General features: G+C 39.8%; 1 protein-coding gene across 1 annotated transcript in view; it reads left to right on the plus strand.

Annotated features, from left to right (window-relative positions):
• Positions 1–15,414, plus strand: part of MYOM2 (myomesin 2) — a 107,073-nt gene that overhangs the window by 71,254 nt on the left and 20,405 nt on the right. Inside the window, exons 25-28 of the mRNA XM_008568408.1 lie at positions 812–879; positions 7,267–7,380; positions 7,570–7,657; positions 8,200–8,238. Coding sequence (XP_008566630.1) covers positions 812–879; positions 7,267–7,380; positions 7,570–7,657; positions 8,200–8,238 — 309 coding nt within the window. The remainder of the gene's footprint in view (positions 1–811; positions 880–7,266; positions 7,381–7,569; positions 7,658–8,199; positions 8,239–15,414) is intronic.

Here is a 15,414-nt window from a genome sequence, read left to right on the forward strand (position 1 = left end):
TTCTGTATTATAAATTGTTTTTTCATCAACTTTGTAAAATGTATTAATGTGAAAGAAATCAATACATACTTTCTAATTTGCTTTGTATTTTTGTTTTGAATGAGAAAATGGTGTTAGTGTATAGCTTACTTCTACATTTATTTTAAATAAAAATGATTTTTTTAAAAAAACACATATAAATCCATCTCTGGTTTCAAATGCTATATAAATAAAATATGTGTTTACAAAATTGCTAGGACAAACTGCTTTTTCTCCATCTTATTTCTATTAATTCTCTTATTTTAAAAGTTTTAGGGCCAGCCCGGTGGCGCACTCGGGAGAGGGCGGCGCTCCCGCCGAGGGTTCGGATCCCATATAGAGACCGGTCCGCTCACTGGTTGAGCGAGGTGCGGGCGTGACACTGAGGGTTGCGATCCCGTTGCCGGTCCCGAAAAAAGATAAAAAGGAAAAAAAAAAGTTTTATATACTATGTTGTTAAGTGTTCAGTTAGATATATGCCTTGAGAAAGAAAGTCTAATGATTTCAATATTCTTTCTGAAGAGCAATGGATATTAGACGTCAGTTGGAAGGAGAGATTAGACTGTGTTCCTTTTAGGAAATACACATTCCAGTGGGGAATCAGTATTGACACACATTGACTTCAGAGTCCTGAGAATTATTTCAGTTTCATGTTGCATATTTTCTTCTGCCAAAAACGCATTTATGTACAATACATATACATACATACTGTTATATAATACCTATATAATTGTTTATTTTACTTATTTTTTCCTTTTTATAAAAAACTCCTTTCCCCCTTTTTCCTTCCTAGGCCCCCATTTTGCTGAGTATTTGCACTGGGATGTTACACAAGAATGTGAGGTTCGACTTGTTTGTAAGGTGAGAAACCCAGTTCTAACAGGGAAACAATAAGAATCTCATCCTTCTGACTTTTAGAGAGACCTTTCAGGGAAGCAGCTGTCGTCAAACCTGATTATAATGGTGACATGCATGGAACTGGATTAGGTGTGAACAGAAAGAGCAACTTTTGGGGCTCATGGACTTTTTAGTACTTAGACTTTCAGTGCTTCTCTTTTCTTTATGAAAAGGTTACAGTGTTGTGGTATGCAAAAGAAGATTTGAGGTAGCTTATAAAATATGTATTTAAAATTTTAGTAAGTGAATTTATGAGAAAGCACTCCATGGTGAAATCTGCCTGGTAATGCTGCTATAGGACTTCATCAGGAAATGAAAGGTAATTTTTTGGAAACAAGATGCCTTTTAAGTTTTGTTTTAGCAATTCAGTAATAAAATAAGCTTAATTATTGCTAAATACAAAAATCTGTATTCGAAGTAACAAACCTTTAATTTACTGAGCAACTACTCTATGACTGTTACAAGAGAAGAGAGAAAAGAAAATCAGTAATGCATTATCTTTGTCTTCAAACTGCGTATATTCTAGTGGAAAAGAGAGAAAAGTAAACAGATATTTTCAATGAAGTGATGACTCCTGAGCTGAGTATTGGAGGATGGCCAAGAATACACAGGTTGATAGGGGCAAAAAAACTGTTTCAGGAAGACCCAGCAGCACAAAGAAGATCAACTGTGAAACAGCTGTGTGGAAACCTGGAAACCAAATTATTAGATTGTAAACTAAGAGGAAAACAGTATGGTGGTTCCTCAAAAATTTGAATGTAGGATTATCATACGATCCAGCATAGAAAGGAAAGGAAAGGAAAGTAGGGACTCAAGCAAATCCTTGTGTACTTGTGTTTACAGCAGCCTTAGTCACAGTAGCCAAAAGGTAAAGGCAATCCTGGGGTCGCTTGATGCATGAATGGAAAAACAAAATGTGACATACATATAGTGGAATTTTACTCAGCCTTGAAAAGGAAGGAAATTCTGACATGTGCCACAACGTGGGTGACTCTTGAGAACATTACGCTCATTGAAGCAAGCCAGTCACAAAGAGACAAATACTGAATAATTCCACTTAAATGAGGTAGTTAGAGTAGTCAAATTTATAGAGGCAGAAAGTAGAATGGTGGGTGCCAGGGGCCAGGAGGAGGGAGAACAGGGAGTTAGTGTTCAATGGGGACAGAGTTTCAGTTTTGGAAGATGAAACAGTTCTGGACATGGATGGTGGTGATGGCTACCCCACAGTGTGAATATACTTAATGCCACTGGACTGTACACTTAAAAATGGTTAAAAGTGTACATTTTATATTATGTGTATTTCACATAATTAAAAATATGAGTCTGGTAGGAGAGATATGGGATAGACACGGAGGGATTCTCTAGCAGGACAAAGAGATTGACTAGTCTACAGACTGGGGTAGCCCTGTTAAGATGAGGGATCATTCTGGATGCTTGTTAAGGGGGTAAGGCTGGAGGCTGGGAGGCCAGGGGGAGGATATTTCAATAGGCTTGTTAAGAGACATAACGACTCCAGCAGGTTAGCAGTAATATGCATAGAGAATAGGAGATATATTGAGAAATCTTTAGGAGTTAAACCGAGAGATTTACTGTGAGAGTTACCACAGAGATTGGTAAATAACTGGATGTAGTTGAAAGGGAAATATTTTGGAAGACTCTTAGGTCACCGTCATGGTAGATTGGATGGGGTATTGTATTATTTTAGATCGGCACTGGAGAAGGAGAGCCAAGTTTTGGAGTTTTGAAGATAAATTCAATTTTGCAAGGATTTAGTTAATTTTGCTATGGAACTGGCAATAAGGTATAACCAGCTCACACCTGGGTACATGATCCTCGCACTCAATGGAAAAGAGTCAAGGTTGGCTGGCTGCACAGGTGCATGAGATGTCGGGATGCACTTGGAGGTGAAAATGATGCAGTTAGATATTGCCACAGAGCAGCTTTTAGAGATAGAAAGACAATCAAAAATTGGAGAATTTTGGAAAACTTCAGATTTTCAGAGTAATACCGGAGAGAAGCTTGGGGATTGTTAAGGAGAAACCATCAGAGAGGAAAGAGGAGAAACAAGAAGTGGTTTGATGGCTGCTAGGAGGACAGGGAATTGAGGAGTCAAGTACACAAAGTGGGGTGATGGGGGGGAGGCTGAGGGGCACACTAGTGGCATGGTAGTAACAGAGTCTGTGTTGGGGTGGGTGGTAGGACAAGAGGCAGGTGAGGAAGCTCGCAGGAACCTGTGGAATCCCAGATGCTCAGCTGGCCTGAAGGCAAGGGCAGGCAGGCTGAGGAGAGCAGCAGCAGTCAGGTTAGGATGGAGGTGAGGAAGAGAATGGGGACAAGGCACAGGGCAGCCCTTGCCTGAAGGATGTGAGAGTGGGCAGGTCAGGACAGAGGCCAGAGGCTGGTCTGGCCCACGAGGGGCGATTCCTCTTGAAATGCTAAGTGGAATGAGGAAAACAGTGGGAGGCAAAAGGAAAACATGTCCTGCACGTGGCCGCTTCCATGTCTTTTCAGGGCAGGGTTGAGAGGGTGTAGGAGAGGGAGGTGGTCCACACAGGGGTGATAGATGCTAAGTGGGGTGAGGAAAACAGTGGGAGGCAAAAGAAAAACATGTCCTGCACGTGGCCGCTTCTGTGTCTTTTCAGGGCAGGGTTGAGAGGGTGTAGGAGAGGGAGGTGGTCCACACAGGGGTGATAGAAGTGGGCTGTGAACGTCACTGAAGGGGACATGAGAGGAGCTTATGACTAAGAATGGAGGAGCTGTTGAGTGGATCCTAAGCCTGGCGCCACTGGAGATAGTTTGTAGTGGTACAACTATGTGGGTGGGGCTGATTTTTCCAGAAATACTCAGAGATGGACCCATGTCTGAATTTTTGCTGGATGGATGTGCTGGAAGGGAAGATGGACGAGGGGCTGTGGCTGTTGTCTAATTGTGGTGTACTTGGTCAACCAGCTGTCTCAGTTGAGCAGAAAAGTACACGGAGCCAGAGAATAAGAGGAAGGGAAACAGGGGTGAGCCTGGGAGGTCTCTGTTAGCCAGGAAGCTGGTGCAAAGGTACCATGAGGATCAGGGTAAAAATGGGAGGCCACCCGTGGTGGGGGTGCCAACTTTTTGATTTAGGTAAGTGTCAGATGAAGGACCACAGTAAAGAGGAAATGTGTATGACCAAGGCACAGAAGTCTGCAGGACACTGATGAGGAAGCCTGGGAGCGGAGCTGGAGGGCCTGGAATTTGAAGTTTTTTTTTTTTTTCCTTTTTTTGTCTTTTTCCATGTCCGGCAACAGATCGCAACCCTCAGTGTCGCCCCCGCACCGGACCGGGACCAGCAACGGGATCGCAACCCTCGGTGTTGCTCCCGCGCCTCGCTCAGCCAGTGAGCGGGAACCGGTCTGTATGTGGGATCCGAACCCTCGGGCGGGAGCGCCGCTGCGCTTCCCAAGTGGCGCACTGTAGCAGGGGTTTTGTAGGAGGGTGGGGAGTAGTGGTTTGGAGCTAGGTGAATGCTAGACACACCCAGGGAGGTTCCAGGTTACTCCCTGAAATTCACGTGATTAAATTAACCAATCTCGCTATTCTCCTAAACATCCTTAGCGATAGTGATTAATTTGCAGTTAGACTTCCTGTTTAACCCATCTCCTTTTAGTGATAACTGGGCTAATACTTTGATATTTAACATCCTCAAGGTTGTGATTAATTTATTATAGAAAAATCCTTTTTTTTTTTTTGGTAGTGAGTTTCTTGCATTTACATGTTTAAGAGGAAGACTCAGACAAAACATTTGTAAAAGAAGAGTTTACTTGCAGAGAAATTGTGAGGGAGAGAGACTTTAACAGGTCTTGCTCAACAAATGAAATGCATAAAATAATTTAAAGGGGGAAAAAACCCCCACTACATTGCTAAGGATAGTTTGTTTACTCAGTCTGTTTATGTTGGAAAAATGGCAATTTTCTCAAATGATTACCATATGTAGAAAGGGATGTATCTTCAAATTTGTAGACATCAGCACTGCAAAAATAGATTCATTAGGCAATCAGCAACTTAGAGGCCAGAACAAGGCAGGGAGGCTCTGTTACAGCTGGTGTATTCTTTTTTTTCCTGGCCCTGGCACATAAGGCGTGTGCTCACTGGCAAGGGTGGTGGCAAAAGATAGTTGTGCTTCCCCGTAGGCCCTGATACCATCTTAGTGGTTTATAACCTCCTATAAATATTTGAAAGTATTTTAAGTTCTCTGAATAAAGTGGTTCATAAATCATTAAACACAGATATTGGAGAAACTAAATAAATATAACTTGAGATGCAATTTAATGCACTTAATTTACATACTTATGTCCCTGTTAATCCTGTGATTCTGTAAACCATTTTTCTACATAGTTTTTCTTTAATAAGATGGTGGCAGATGGTATTTTTATTTACATAACAAAATACATGGAGAAAAAATTTATGTAAGCATACATTCATATTATAACTTTACAGAAAACCATTTTTTAGAAGTATTTAAGAGAAAACAATCATAAATGGAAGAAAATCTGTTAAAAATTTCTTGTACAGCATATGTGGCAAATTAGAGGGCACTTCCTTTGAGGAAGTGTGAGTCAGGCATGTGCCATGTGATGTCTAAGGAGTGATCTTATTATCTTTTCTAGATATTTATGTACGCTTCGGGTGCTCATAATTTAAAGAGCGGTAGAGAGAAGTTGAAGGGGGTTTAGAGAAGAGACAAATGAGTTATTTAGGCGGTAAAAGCCCCCTACCTCTAGAACAAATAGATTAATTGAGGATATTTGTTTTAGAGAACAGAGGTTTAAGGTCATTGGAAAGGCTTTTATTTGGCACCCAGGGATCGACAATTTAAAATATTTTTAAAGAAGAAAGTAAAGGGAAACAGTATTGAATTAAGAGACAGTTAAGGGATTGGACTGGCACTGAAAATAGACAGCAAAGACGATTTTTAAATGTTAGCATAAAGGAAATCGTCTGCTAGAGTTGTTTAACCTCAGTCCATCCTACGATTTGTTCTTGTAGGTTCTGACTTTAGAAGGAAGATCCTACTTTCCAGGCCAATAGGATACACCGAGTCCATCTATTCCACAAACATTTATGGAATATCTCCTCTGTGCCAGGCAGGCTGCCATGCACTGGGGTCAAGTATTAGTAAAACAGGCAAAACCCTTACTTTATGGAGATTACATTCTACTCTGACTAATTATACCAGTTGACGTAGCTGATGTGGAAATTCTTTTTTTTTTTTTCCTTTTTGTCTTTTTTCGTGTCCGGCAACGGATCACAACCCTCAGTGTCGTGCCAGTATTGAATTAAGAGACAGTGGCACGACACTGAGGGTTGTGATCCGTTGCCGGACACGAAAAAAGACAAAAAGGAAAAAAAAAAAAAGAAGTCGCCCCCGCACCGGACCGGGACCAGCAACGGGATCGCAACCCTCGGTGTTGCTCCCACACCTCACTCAGCCAGTGAGTGGGAACCGGTCTGTATGTGGGATCCGAACCCTCAGCGGGAGTGCCACCGCCCTCCCAAGCGGTGCACTGTAGCAGTGCGCCACCGGGCCGGCCATGGAAATTCTAAAGTATGTTACATGACTACACTATCAGAACTAACCACACTGTCTAATCATTTGTAATTTTTTGTCATTGACATCACTTTTGTTCAGTCCATAGGAGGTGTGAATGCAGAATTGTCAGTCTCGTAGAATCCAGTGCGATCCATACATTCCATCATGCAGAACCAGGATAATTATTTCTCATCCCTAAGACATGTACTTCAGAGCATGTTGATTGGAAGGCTTGCTTATCTTTGGGATTCTGCAATGCTTAGTTTCTAGCTCAAGCTAATGCCAGAGATTGAATTGTGAGGATTTTCAGTAAAGGGAAATTCTTCATCCCCAGTGGCCTTTCATGTGTTATGGTTTTATTCCCTCTGTGTTGATGTACCTGAAATGTCATACTGCCGAAAGAACAGCTACTAAACAGTTTTATAGACCACTGAGAATATTCTGTATTATTTATAAATCCCCAAATACATGGCTTATGACTTGTCTTTATTAATGACATTTCATATAAACCAAAGATCTTCACAGTGTCAAATTTCATGGGCTAGAATGATGAGAATTGTTCATCCTTCCATGTGCCACTATGAGGGCTTAATTATTTTAGAAGCTGGAATGTAGGTATGTATTTGCTGTTATTAGGAGTGATAGCTTTTCCATGAGCCTCTGACTGAGCCTGTCTATAGTCAAAATTGATTTTTGTTTTTTTAGGTCTGTGATTTAAGGTCCTAACAGACTTTTTTCTTATGAGCCAGAATGATTCACATACTAAACTTAAGGTTTCTATCTTGTAGGTTGCAAACACCAAGAAAGAAACAGTTTTCAAATGGCTCAAGGATGACGTTCTTTATGAAAATGAAAAATTGCCTGACTTGGAGAAGGGAGTGTGTGAGCTGCTCATACCAAAGGTATCATGTCTGAAGTGAAACAAGATAGAAGCAAAACAATAATAGCAGTTTCACGTTACTCGTAAATTCTTCACTGACTTCCAATTTGCATCCCAAATTCCCATGGTTTGCAAAGAAAATGTATTAGTATTTATTACATTTTAAATTGAGGTATTGATTTCATATAAATATGGGATGTTTTATTTGTAGTTGTCGAAGAAGGACCATGGTGAATACAAGGCAACCTTGAAAGATGAGAGAGGTCAGGATGTATCTATCCTTGAAATAGCTGGCAAAGGTAAAATAAAACCTTCTTTGTTCTACTAAAAAGAAAGCCATTTCACCAACTGAATGAGATGGGTTACGAAGTCACATTCATCTGTATCCTTAGCTATAGTACATATTGTTTCTTTAGCAGTAAGACTGCAGGAGAAAATATACTTGTACTTTAGTTGCATTCAAAGCTGTTTCAATGTTTTAGAAAAATGTATGATATTACTTTGGGTTTGTATGAAATTGTCATTTCAGTTCGTCAGCAGCAGCCAAGTTTTATCCCATTACTAATGTCGTTAAAATGATTGAAACACTGATGAAGTGATTCCATTAAATGTATAGTTGGATTTATGTTGAGTAAAATGTTCTTGTTCCTTGTTTAAAAAGTGAGTAGGTTAGAAGGATTTATCACACACATAAGCCTTTTATGGATAAATATTGCCATTTTAATGTTTCATTTTTCAAATGAACATCATGATTTCCTGTATCGATTTAATTAAACATTGAAAATGCTGCTTTCTTTTAAAATTATACATTATAATGGTATATTTTCCTTCTCCCTTTCAGTGTATGAGGATATGATTTTGGCAATGAGTAGAGTCTGTGGTAAGTAAATGTCTTCTAATTTTCAAGTCATTTTGGGTGCTAAAATCACTATTTCCTGAGATGGGCATTTACCCCTGCAAAGGAGGAAGCTAATGGAACTGCAGTGCACGTCCTGTGACAGGCCCTGATGGAATAGCAGGACGGTTTTCTGCTGTGTCGGGATGCTTTTTTAAAGGGCTTTTCAGCATCGTATCTGGAATCTGTGTTTACTTTAAGAAACCCAGTTTGGTCTTCCTGATTAGCCACTTCTTTTATTTTGCTTTAGGTTAATTTGGATGATTGCTTTGTACATAATTGCTATCTGCATCTTTTTACAAATGTTGAATAGCAATAATGAATTTTTAAACCTCTCATTTTGTCTCATATGCATTAAGACAATTTTTAGCTTTGCAAATTCTTCCTCTCCATTTTCTGTTCATCTTTTTACAAATGTTGAATAGCAATAATGAATTTTTAAACCTCTCACTTTGTCTCATATGCATTAAGACAATTTTTAGCTTTGCAAATTCTTCCTCTCCATTTTCTGTTCCATGGAAACTGTAAGAATAAAGATATTGTTAATAATTTGATAATAATAGCTTATATTTGTATAGTTCTTTAGGCTAGCAATTATATAATTTTATTACTGTTAACTTGCTAGGGATTACCTAATTTGTATCTTCAGATCATAACTAAATCCTGGAGCAGTCAATTGGCTTAACTGTGGATATCCAGCTGGTGAGAGTCAGGACCCCAACCAAAAGGGAGCACATCTCTCTCTCCCAAACTGTCTCACACAGTGTTTCTGACATCTTTTGAAAACCATTTCACGTTTATTTTTCATACTTTCTCTTTAAGGTGGACTTCATTCCTTTATGCTTTGCTTGGTCAAATGTAATGACCTCATCTTAAATGAGTTATACTCTTGGTGATTATTAGTGGGCCAAATACTACTTCATGGATAAGCAATCCACCTTATGAAGCTAAATTAAATCCTTTAAAAAGTGGCTTCACTCTTTCTCTCTAAAAATTATTTATTTATTTTTAATTGACAAATAATAATTGTGCATATTTGTGGGAGATAATGTGGTGTTTTGATCTATGTTTACATGTAGAAGGATTTAATCAAGGTAATTAACGTATCCATCACCTACTCATCTTTTTAAAAAAAATTTTGTGGTGAGACGGTGAGAATGTTAAAAATCTCTCTCTCTTTTTTTTTTTTTAGCAATTTTGAAATGCACAGTACATTAACTGTGGTCGCCATGCAGTGCTAAATCTTATTCCTCCCGTCTGCTCGAGACTTTGTACCTTTTCATCAACAGCTTCTTTCCCCATCCCTCCCTCTCCCACCCCAGTCTCTGGTAACCACAATTCCTACTTTCCTTTTCTAGAGTTTGATGTTTTTAGGTTTCACATACGTGAGATCACACTGTATTTGTCTTTCTATGCCTGGCGTATTTTGTCAAGAATGACATAATTTCCTTTTTATTTTCATTAGTTTTTTAAGGCTGAGTAGTATTCCATTGTGTACATATACTACACTTTCTGCATCCATTCGTCTGTGGTTGATGGACATGCAGGTTGATTCCATGTCTTGGCTATTGTGAATAGTGCTGCAATGGACACGGGAGTGACACACACCTGCGCACACTTGCACACTCATGCTGACAAGCACACTAGCACTCACTGACACACACCATCACGTACTCATACACTCACACACTTGCACACTCTCACACCCTGCCCACTTGCTCCTTTGGGTCTCTTTTTTGTGGACGTGGTCCGTTGTCCAGTTTACAGAAGACTTGCAAATTCCCAAACCTTCCTAGGGATCTCTGGGGCAATGGGTTGTCATCTTCCCATGGTTCTTTATTGGTAGCTTATCAAGTCTACCGGCTGATATTTTTAAGCCCTAAATCTTGCAATTTTTTCTGCTTAGGCTGCGAATGGGCTCTTGCCAACTCTAACCAGTGGCGTTATAGAATTAAAAGGAGCCTCATTTTGTTCTAACTAATAAGAGAAATAATTGAGCTTACATAGTTTCTTGAAACATCTGAGAGGTCATCATGTTTAGATGAACATGATCCTTGGTAGGTGGTATGTTGAAAGTTACATGAACATTGCAGTAGAAAAGTCGTATCAGATGTATCAAGATGACTGAGTGGGCTTCTGCCTTTTTGTGAAGTGACAGTAGCTACACCCAGGAGAGGTGTTTTGGGTCAAACTCTGTATTTCTATGTAGCACCTGGTGGAATACCAGGTTAATGTAAGGGAGCGTTGCCTTTGAAGGAAAGTGCAAATAGCTGTCCAAACAGCAATTTTATGTTTTCTGGAGAAAAAAAAAGCATTCCCTTATTAGTTTTCTTGGCTTTCAAACTGAGTTTCCCTTCACTGGCTGGTGGGGGTGTGGGGATAGTCTTTCCATAGTTTCTAAGATGAAACAGTCCTTTGGGCTTTTCATCTTTGGGAACAGTCAGTTACCTTTCCTCTGGGGGTCCAGAATTTGTTTTGGATTTCAGGGCCAACTGGAAGCTTTGAGTAAGAATGGGAGCCTGACGTTAGCCTTGTGGGCTTCCAGGCTCAGCCCTTTGGACACACGGATCTCACCAGGGCATCCTGCATAGCTAACTGTGCAACAGCAGAGCCAAGGACGCTTTCACACCCTGTCACCTAACGGGTCTCAGAACAAGGTCATTTGCTCTTTGTGTTCGAAAGAGCAAAGGATGTGCTTAACTATAAAGCAAATTTGTTGCTTATAAATATATGTAAGCATAGTTAGAGCCCCTCAACCTCCTCCTCCACATAATTCAGGAATTGGACTAGATGTCCAAGTTCCCATTCCCCTCTAAATTTCCATAATTCTGTGTATGTAAATAAACACGTCATTAAAAATATATGCCTATGTTTCACTGATCTGCAGGTAGGATGGCATGTATGTACATGCCTTGCTCTTACGTATGTTTCTGTGTGTGTATGTACATGCCTTTAAAATTTCTATGCTTTTCAAAGCTGACTTTTGAGATGGAGAAAGCAGAATTGAAGGATCAAACTCGGAGTTAAGTTTTAGGCATCTCCATCAACCATATTTAACAAAACTCACCGAGAAAGTCTATTTATTTTTATGTTTTAATTGAAACATATTGGTTATACATACTTGTGGAGTACAGAGTTGCATTTCAATACATGTATACAAATGTGACCATCAAATCAGGGTAATTAGCATATCTATCATTACAAAACTTAATCATTTCTTTGTGATGAGGACATTTGATCTCTCTTCTAGCCATTTGATAACATGCAGCAAATTATTGCTAATTATAGAGGTCTAGCTGATTGTACACCAGTAGAACTTATTTTTCCTACGTAGCTGTCATAGTGGTAAAATACACACAGCATATACCTTACCATTTTAACCATTTATAAGTGTACAGTTCAGTAGTATTAAATATATTCATACTGTTATGCTACCATTACCACCACCCATCTCCAGAACTCTTTCATCTCATAAAATTGAAACTTCGTCCCCACTGATTCACAACTCCCCTCCCCCCTGGAAACTATTGTTCTATATTCTATCTCTATGCTTTTTACTACTCTTGTATAAGTGGAATCATTTAGTATTTGTCTTTTTGTGACTGGCTTATTTCACTCCGCATAATTTCCTCAAGTTTCATCCATGTGGTAGCATGTGTCAGAATTTCCTTCCTTTCTAAGGCTGACTAATAGTACCATGTGTGTATGTACCACATTTTGCTTATCCGTTCATGTGTCAAAGGACACTTGGATTGCTTCCATGTTTTAGCTATTGCGAATGCTGCTGCTGTGAACATAAGTGTACGAATATTTCCTTAAGATGCTGCTTTCAGTTCTTCTGGGTATATATCCAGAAGTGAAATTGCTCCATCATATGGTCATCCTATTTTTAATTTTTTTAGGAGCTGCCATACTGTTTCTTACAGTGGCTGTACCATTTTATATTCCCAACAACAGTGCACAAGGGTTTCAATTTCTTGAATGCTGCTGCTATGAACATAAGTGTACGAATATTTCTTTAAGATGCTGCTTTCAGTTCTTCTGGGTATATATCCAGAAGTGAAATTGCTCCATCATATGGTCATCCTATTTTTAATTTTTTTAGGAACTGCCATACTCTTTCTTACAGTGGCTGTACCATTTTATATTCCCAACAACAGTGCACAAGGGTTTCAATTTCTCCATATCCTCACCAACACTTGTTATTTTCTGTTTTTTGATAGTAACCATCCTAATGGGCGTGAGGTGGGATCTCATCGTAGTTTTGGTTTGCATTCCTCTAATGATGAGTGATGTTGAGCATGTCTTTATGTGCTTATTAGCCATTTGTATACCTTATTTGCACAAATATCTACTCAAGTTCATTGCTCCTTTTCAAATCAGGTTTTTATGTTCTTTTTTGCTGTTGAGTTTTAGGAGTTCTGTGTATATTATGGTCATCAATCCCTTTTCAGATGTATGATTTGCAAATATTTTCTCCCATTCTGTAGGTTGCCTTCTTTTTTTCCTTTTTTTAGAGAATCTTAGAAGAGCCTACACAAAATACTTATGTGAGAATTTGTGTTACAGATAAATTGCATAATTTGTTCTAGTTCACTCAGTTAATTAGTAGCAAGTTAGATGGGAAAACCTAAATCTTCTAGTGGCCCTAGTTTAAGAGTCTAGCATTTCTTCTAAAATACTTCAGAATTGTCTCTCTATTACATGATATTTATTTCCAAGACATTGCACACGCAGTTCTTTAATGTTGGTAATCATTTGATTTTATGAAAATATCTAAAGTGTATTGTAAAGGGGCCAACTTAAGGACACAGCAACATCGATGGCAGAATTTCCTTTTGACACAGGGTACTGCATAAATGAAATGTCTACCTGCTTAAATTTTGTATATGGAATATGTAAGTGCTACTTAAGCCTTCTGAAATATGTCTTAATGATGAAGCAGTTGACTTAAAGTCAGAAACTAAGGACACAACTTGCTAGTTAATGTTTGCCCTGGTCAGTATCATTCTGGGGACTCAGGCATTTGTAATCTGATTACTCATAACTTGTATCCTGTGGTCCTTTCCTCTCTGTGGTTGGCAAAGTTAATTATCCATTGATTTCCTGGCTGTAATGAAACTCATCTGGTTCTGTAGGGCACATTCTAACTCAGTAGGCAGGGCCTGGTGATCAGTACTTAGGGACTGCCAGGCAAGATCCTTGTATTTGAATTGAGAAATTTTCTGGAACTGCTTTTCCGTGTTTCAGTCTATGACTGCACCTGTGTTTTCTTTCCCCCTTCTCCACTTTATTTGAAAATTTTCTGGGCTTATGAACATTTATCGATTCCAATTGTAGTCTGAAAGATGACTTTGAACTCTCCACTGTCTGGCTTTCTTTAAGACTGCACAGTTTCCATCTTTCTGTGTTCAGGGATGTTTCGACTGCTAACCTCTGTGATAGCTTTTGTACAGGGAGGGAATTTGGGGTCAGCCAATCCTCTTCCCTACCCCTTTATATACAAGCAATGAAACTATAGGGTTCCAAAGAATCATTTTCTGCTCCTCCTCTGTGGGCTTTCAATTATGTTCCCAATTTCTAGCAAATTTAAAATTTTTTATTTTTGGCACCCCTGTGTTCTCAGTTTACATTTCCCTTCTTTTTCCCAGCTCTTATTTTCCTTGTCTGTCCTCGCTTGTGCCCAGTAAGAGCATGCACTGGTGGGAGGGTGGGGAAGAGAGGCGTTCAGTGCAGGTGCTCATTGCACATGCTGTCCTTTACCTCCCAGACCCTGGAGCCGTGGGTCCCCCCTTCTGCTCCTTACTCAGTCCTTCTTCCTTCCTTCCTTTGCCTTCTTGCTCAGCTTCCACGGCCTACATCCCTCCTGCCTAAGCTCCGTGCTCTTTCTGCCTTTACAAGAACATTTTTGTTCATTTGTTTTTGAACCAAGGCCTCCATACCTGAGGCCCCAGAGCTCTGTTATTTGTAGCACTGTTGGTGCCACCAATCACACAGGGGTGGGTTACAGCAATGGCCACACCTGCGCTGTGCCTTCCTGAGTGTGCCTGCGTTTGTGAGAATGTGAGTGATTTCCACTGCAGACCTGAGCTAAAATGAGGTCCTTATGCATGGCATTCCTTAAAGAAAATATGGCTACATTGTATGTACGTAAATGGAATACTATTCAGCCTTAAAGAAGAAGGAAATTTTGTAATATGTAGTAACCTGAGTGAACCTTGCTTGAGGATATTATGCTAAGTGGAAGAAGCCAGTCACAGGACAAATACGCATAATTCCACTTAGATGTGGAATCTAAAATAGTCAAATTCAGAAGCAGAGAGTAGAATGGTGGTTGCCAGGGGCTGGGGGAGGGGAAATGGGGAGTTACTAATTGGTGGGTGTAAAGTTTCAATTATGCAAGATGATTAAGTTCTAGAGATCTGTTGTACAACAGTGCACCTGCAGTTAATAATACTGTAAAATAAGTTAAGAGGGTAAATCTTTTTTTTTTTTTTTTTCCTTTTTTTTGTCTTTTTTTACTGACCGGTAACGGGATCACAACCCTCGGTGTTGCGCCCGTACCGGGGACCGGCAACGGGATCGCAACCCTCGGTGTCGCACCCGCACCGCACTCAGCCAGTGAGCGAACCGTTCTCCACATGGGATCCGAACCCTCGGCGGGAGCACCGCCGCGCTCCCAAGTGGCGCACTCTCTAGTGCGCCACCGGGCCGGCCCTAAGAGGGTAAATCTTATGTTAAGTGTTCTTAGCACAATTTTTAAAAAATGACCATAGAGCTCTTTCAATCTCCCAGTGACCTAATCCATCCTAGAGCAGTGAATCACAACCTCTGAGATGTTTTCTTTAGATGCGGGCAAACAACTCATTTTTCTGCCTCTGATTTTTTAATATCCAGGGGAAGGTGGCTTTATTGAAAACAAAGTAAAAAGCTTAAAGTATTGACAAGATAGCTACCCCCTTACATTTAGTCTTCTTTCTAGAGAATGCTTTTGGGAGATTACCCATAAACTAGCATCTTATTTCTGTCAAGTTTGACAAGCTGAACTTTCAGTCAAATATTTGGGTGTCTAAGGTTATTCCATGTTTTTTTCTTTTTTTTTTTAAAAGATGACCGGTAAGGGGATCTTAACCCTTGACTTGGTGTTGTCAGCACCACGCT

The sequence above is a fragment of the Galeopterus variegatus genome, unplaced genomic scaffold (genome assembly GCF_000696425.1).
Source record: "Galeopterus variegatus unplaced genomic scaffold, G_variegatus-3.0.2 Scaffold407, whole genome shotgun sequence".
Classification (NCBI taxonomy): Eukaryota; Metazoa; Chordata; class Mammalia; order Dermoptera; family Cynocephalidae; genus Galeopterus; species Galeopterus variegatus.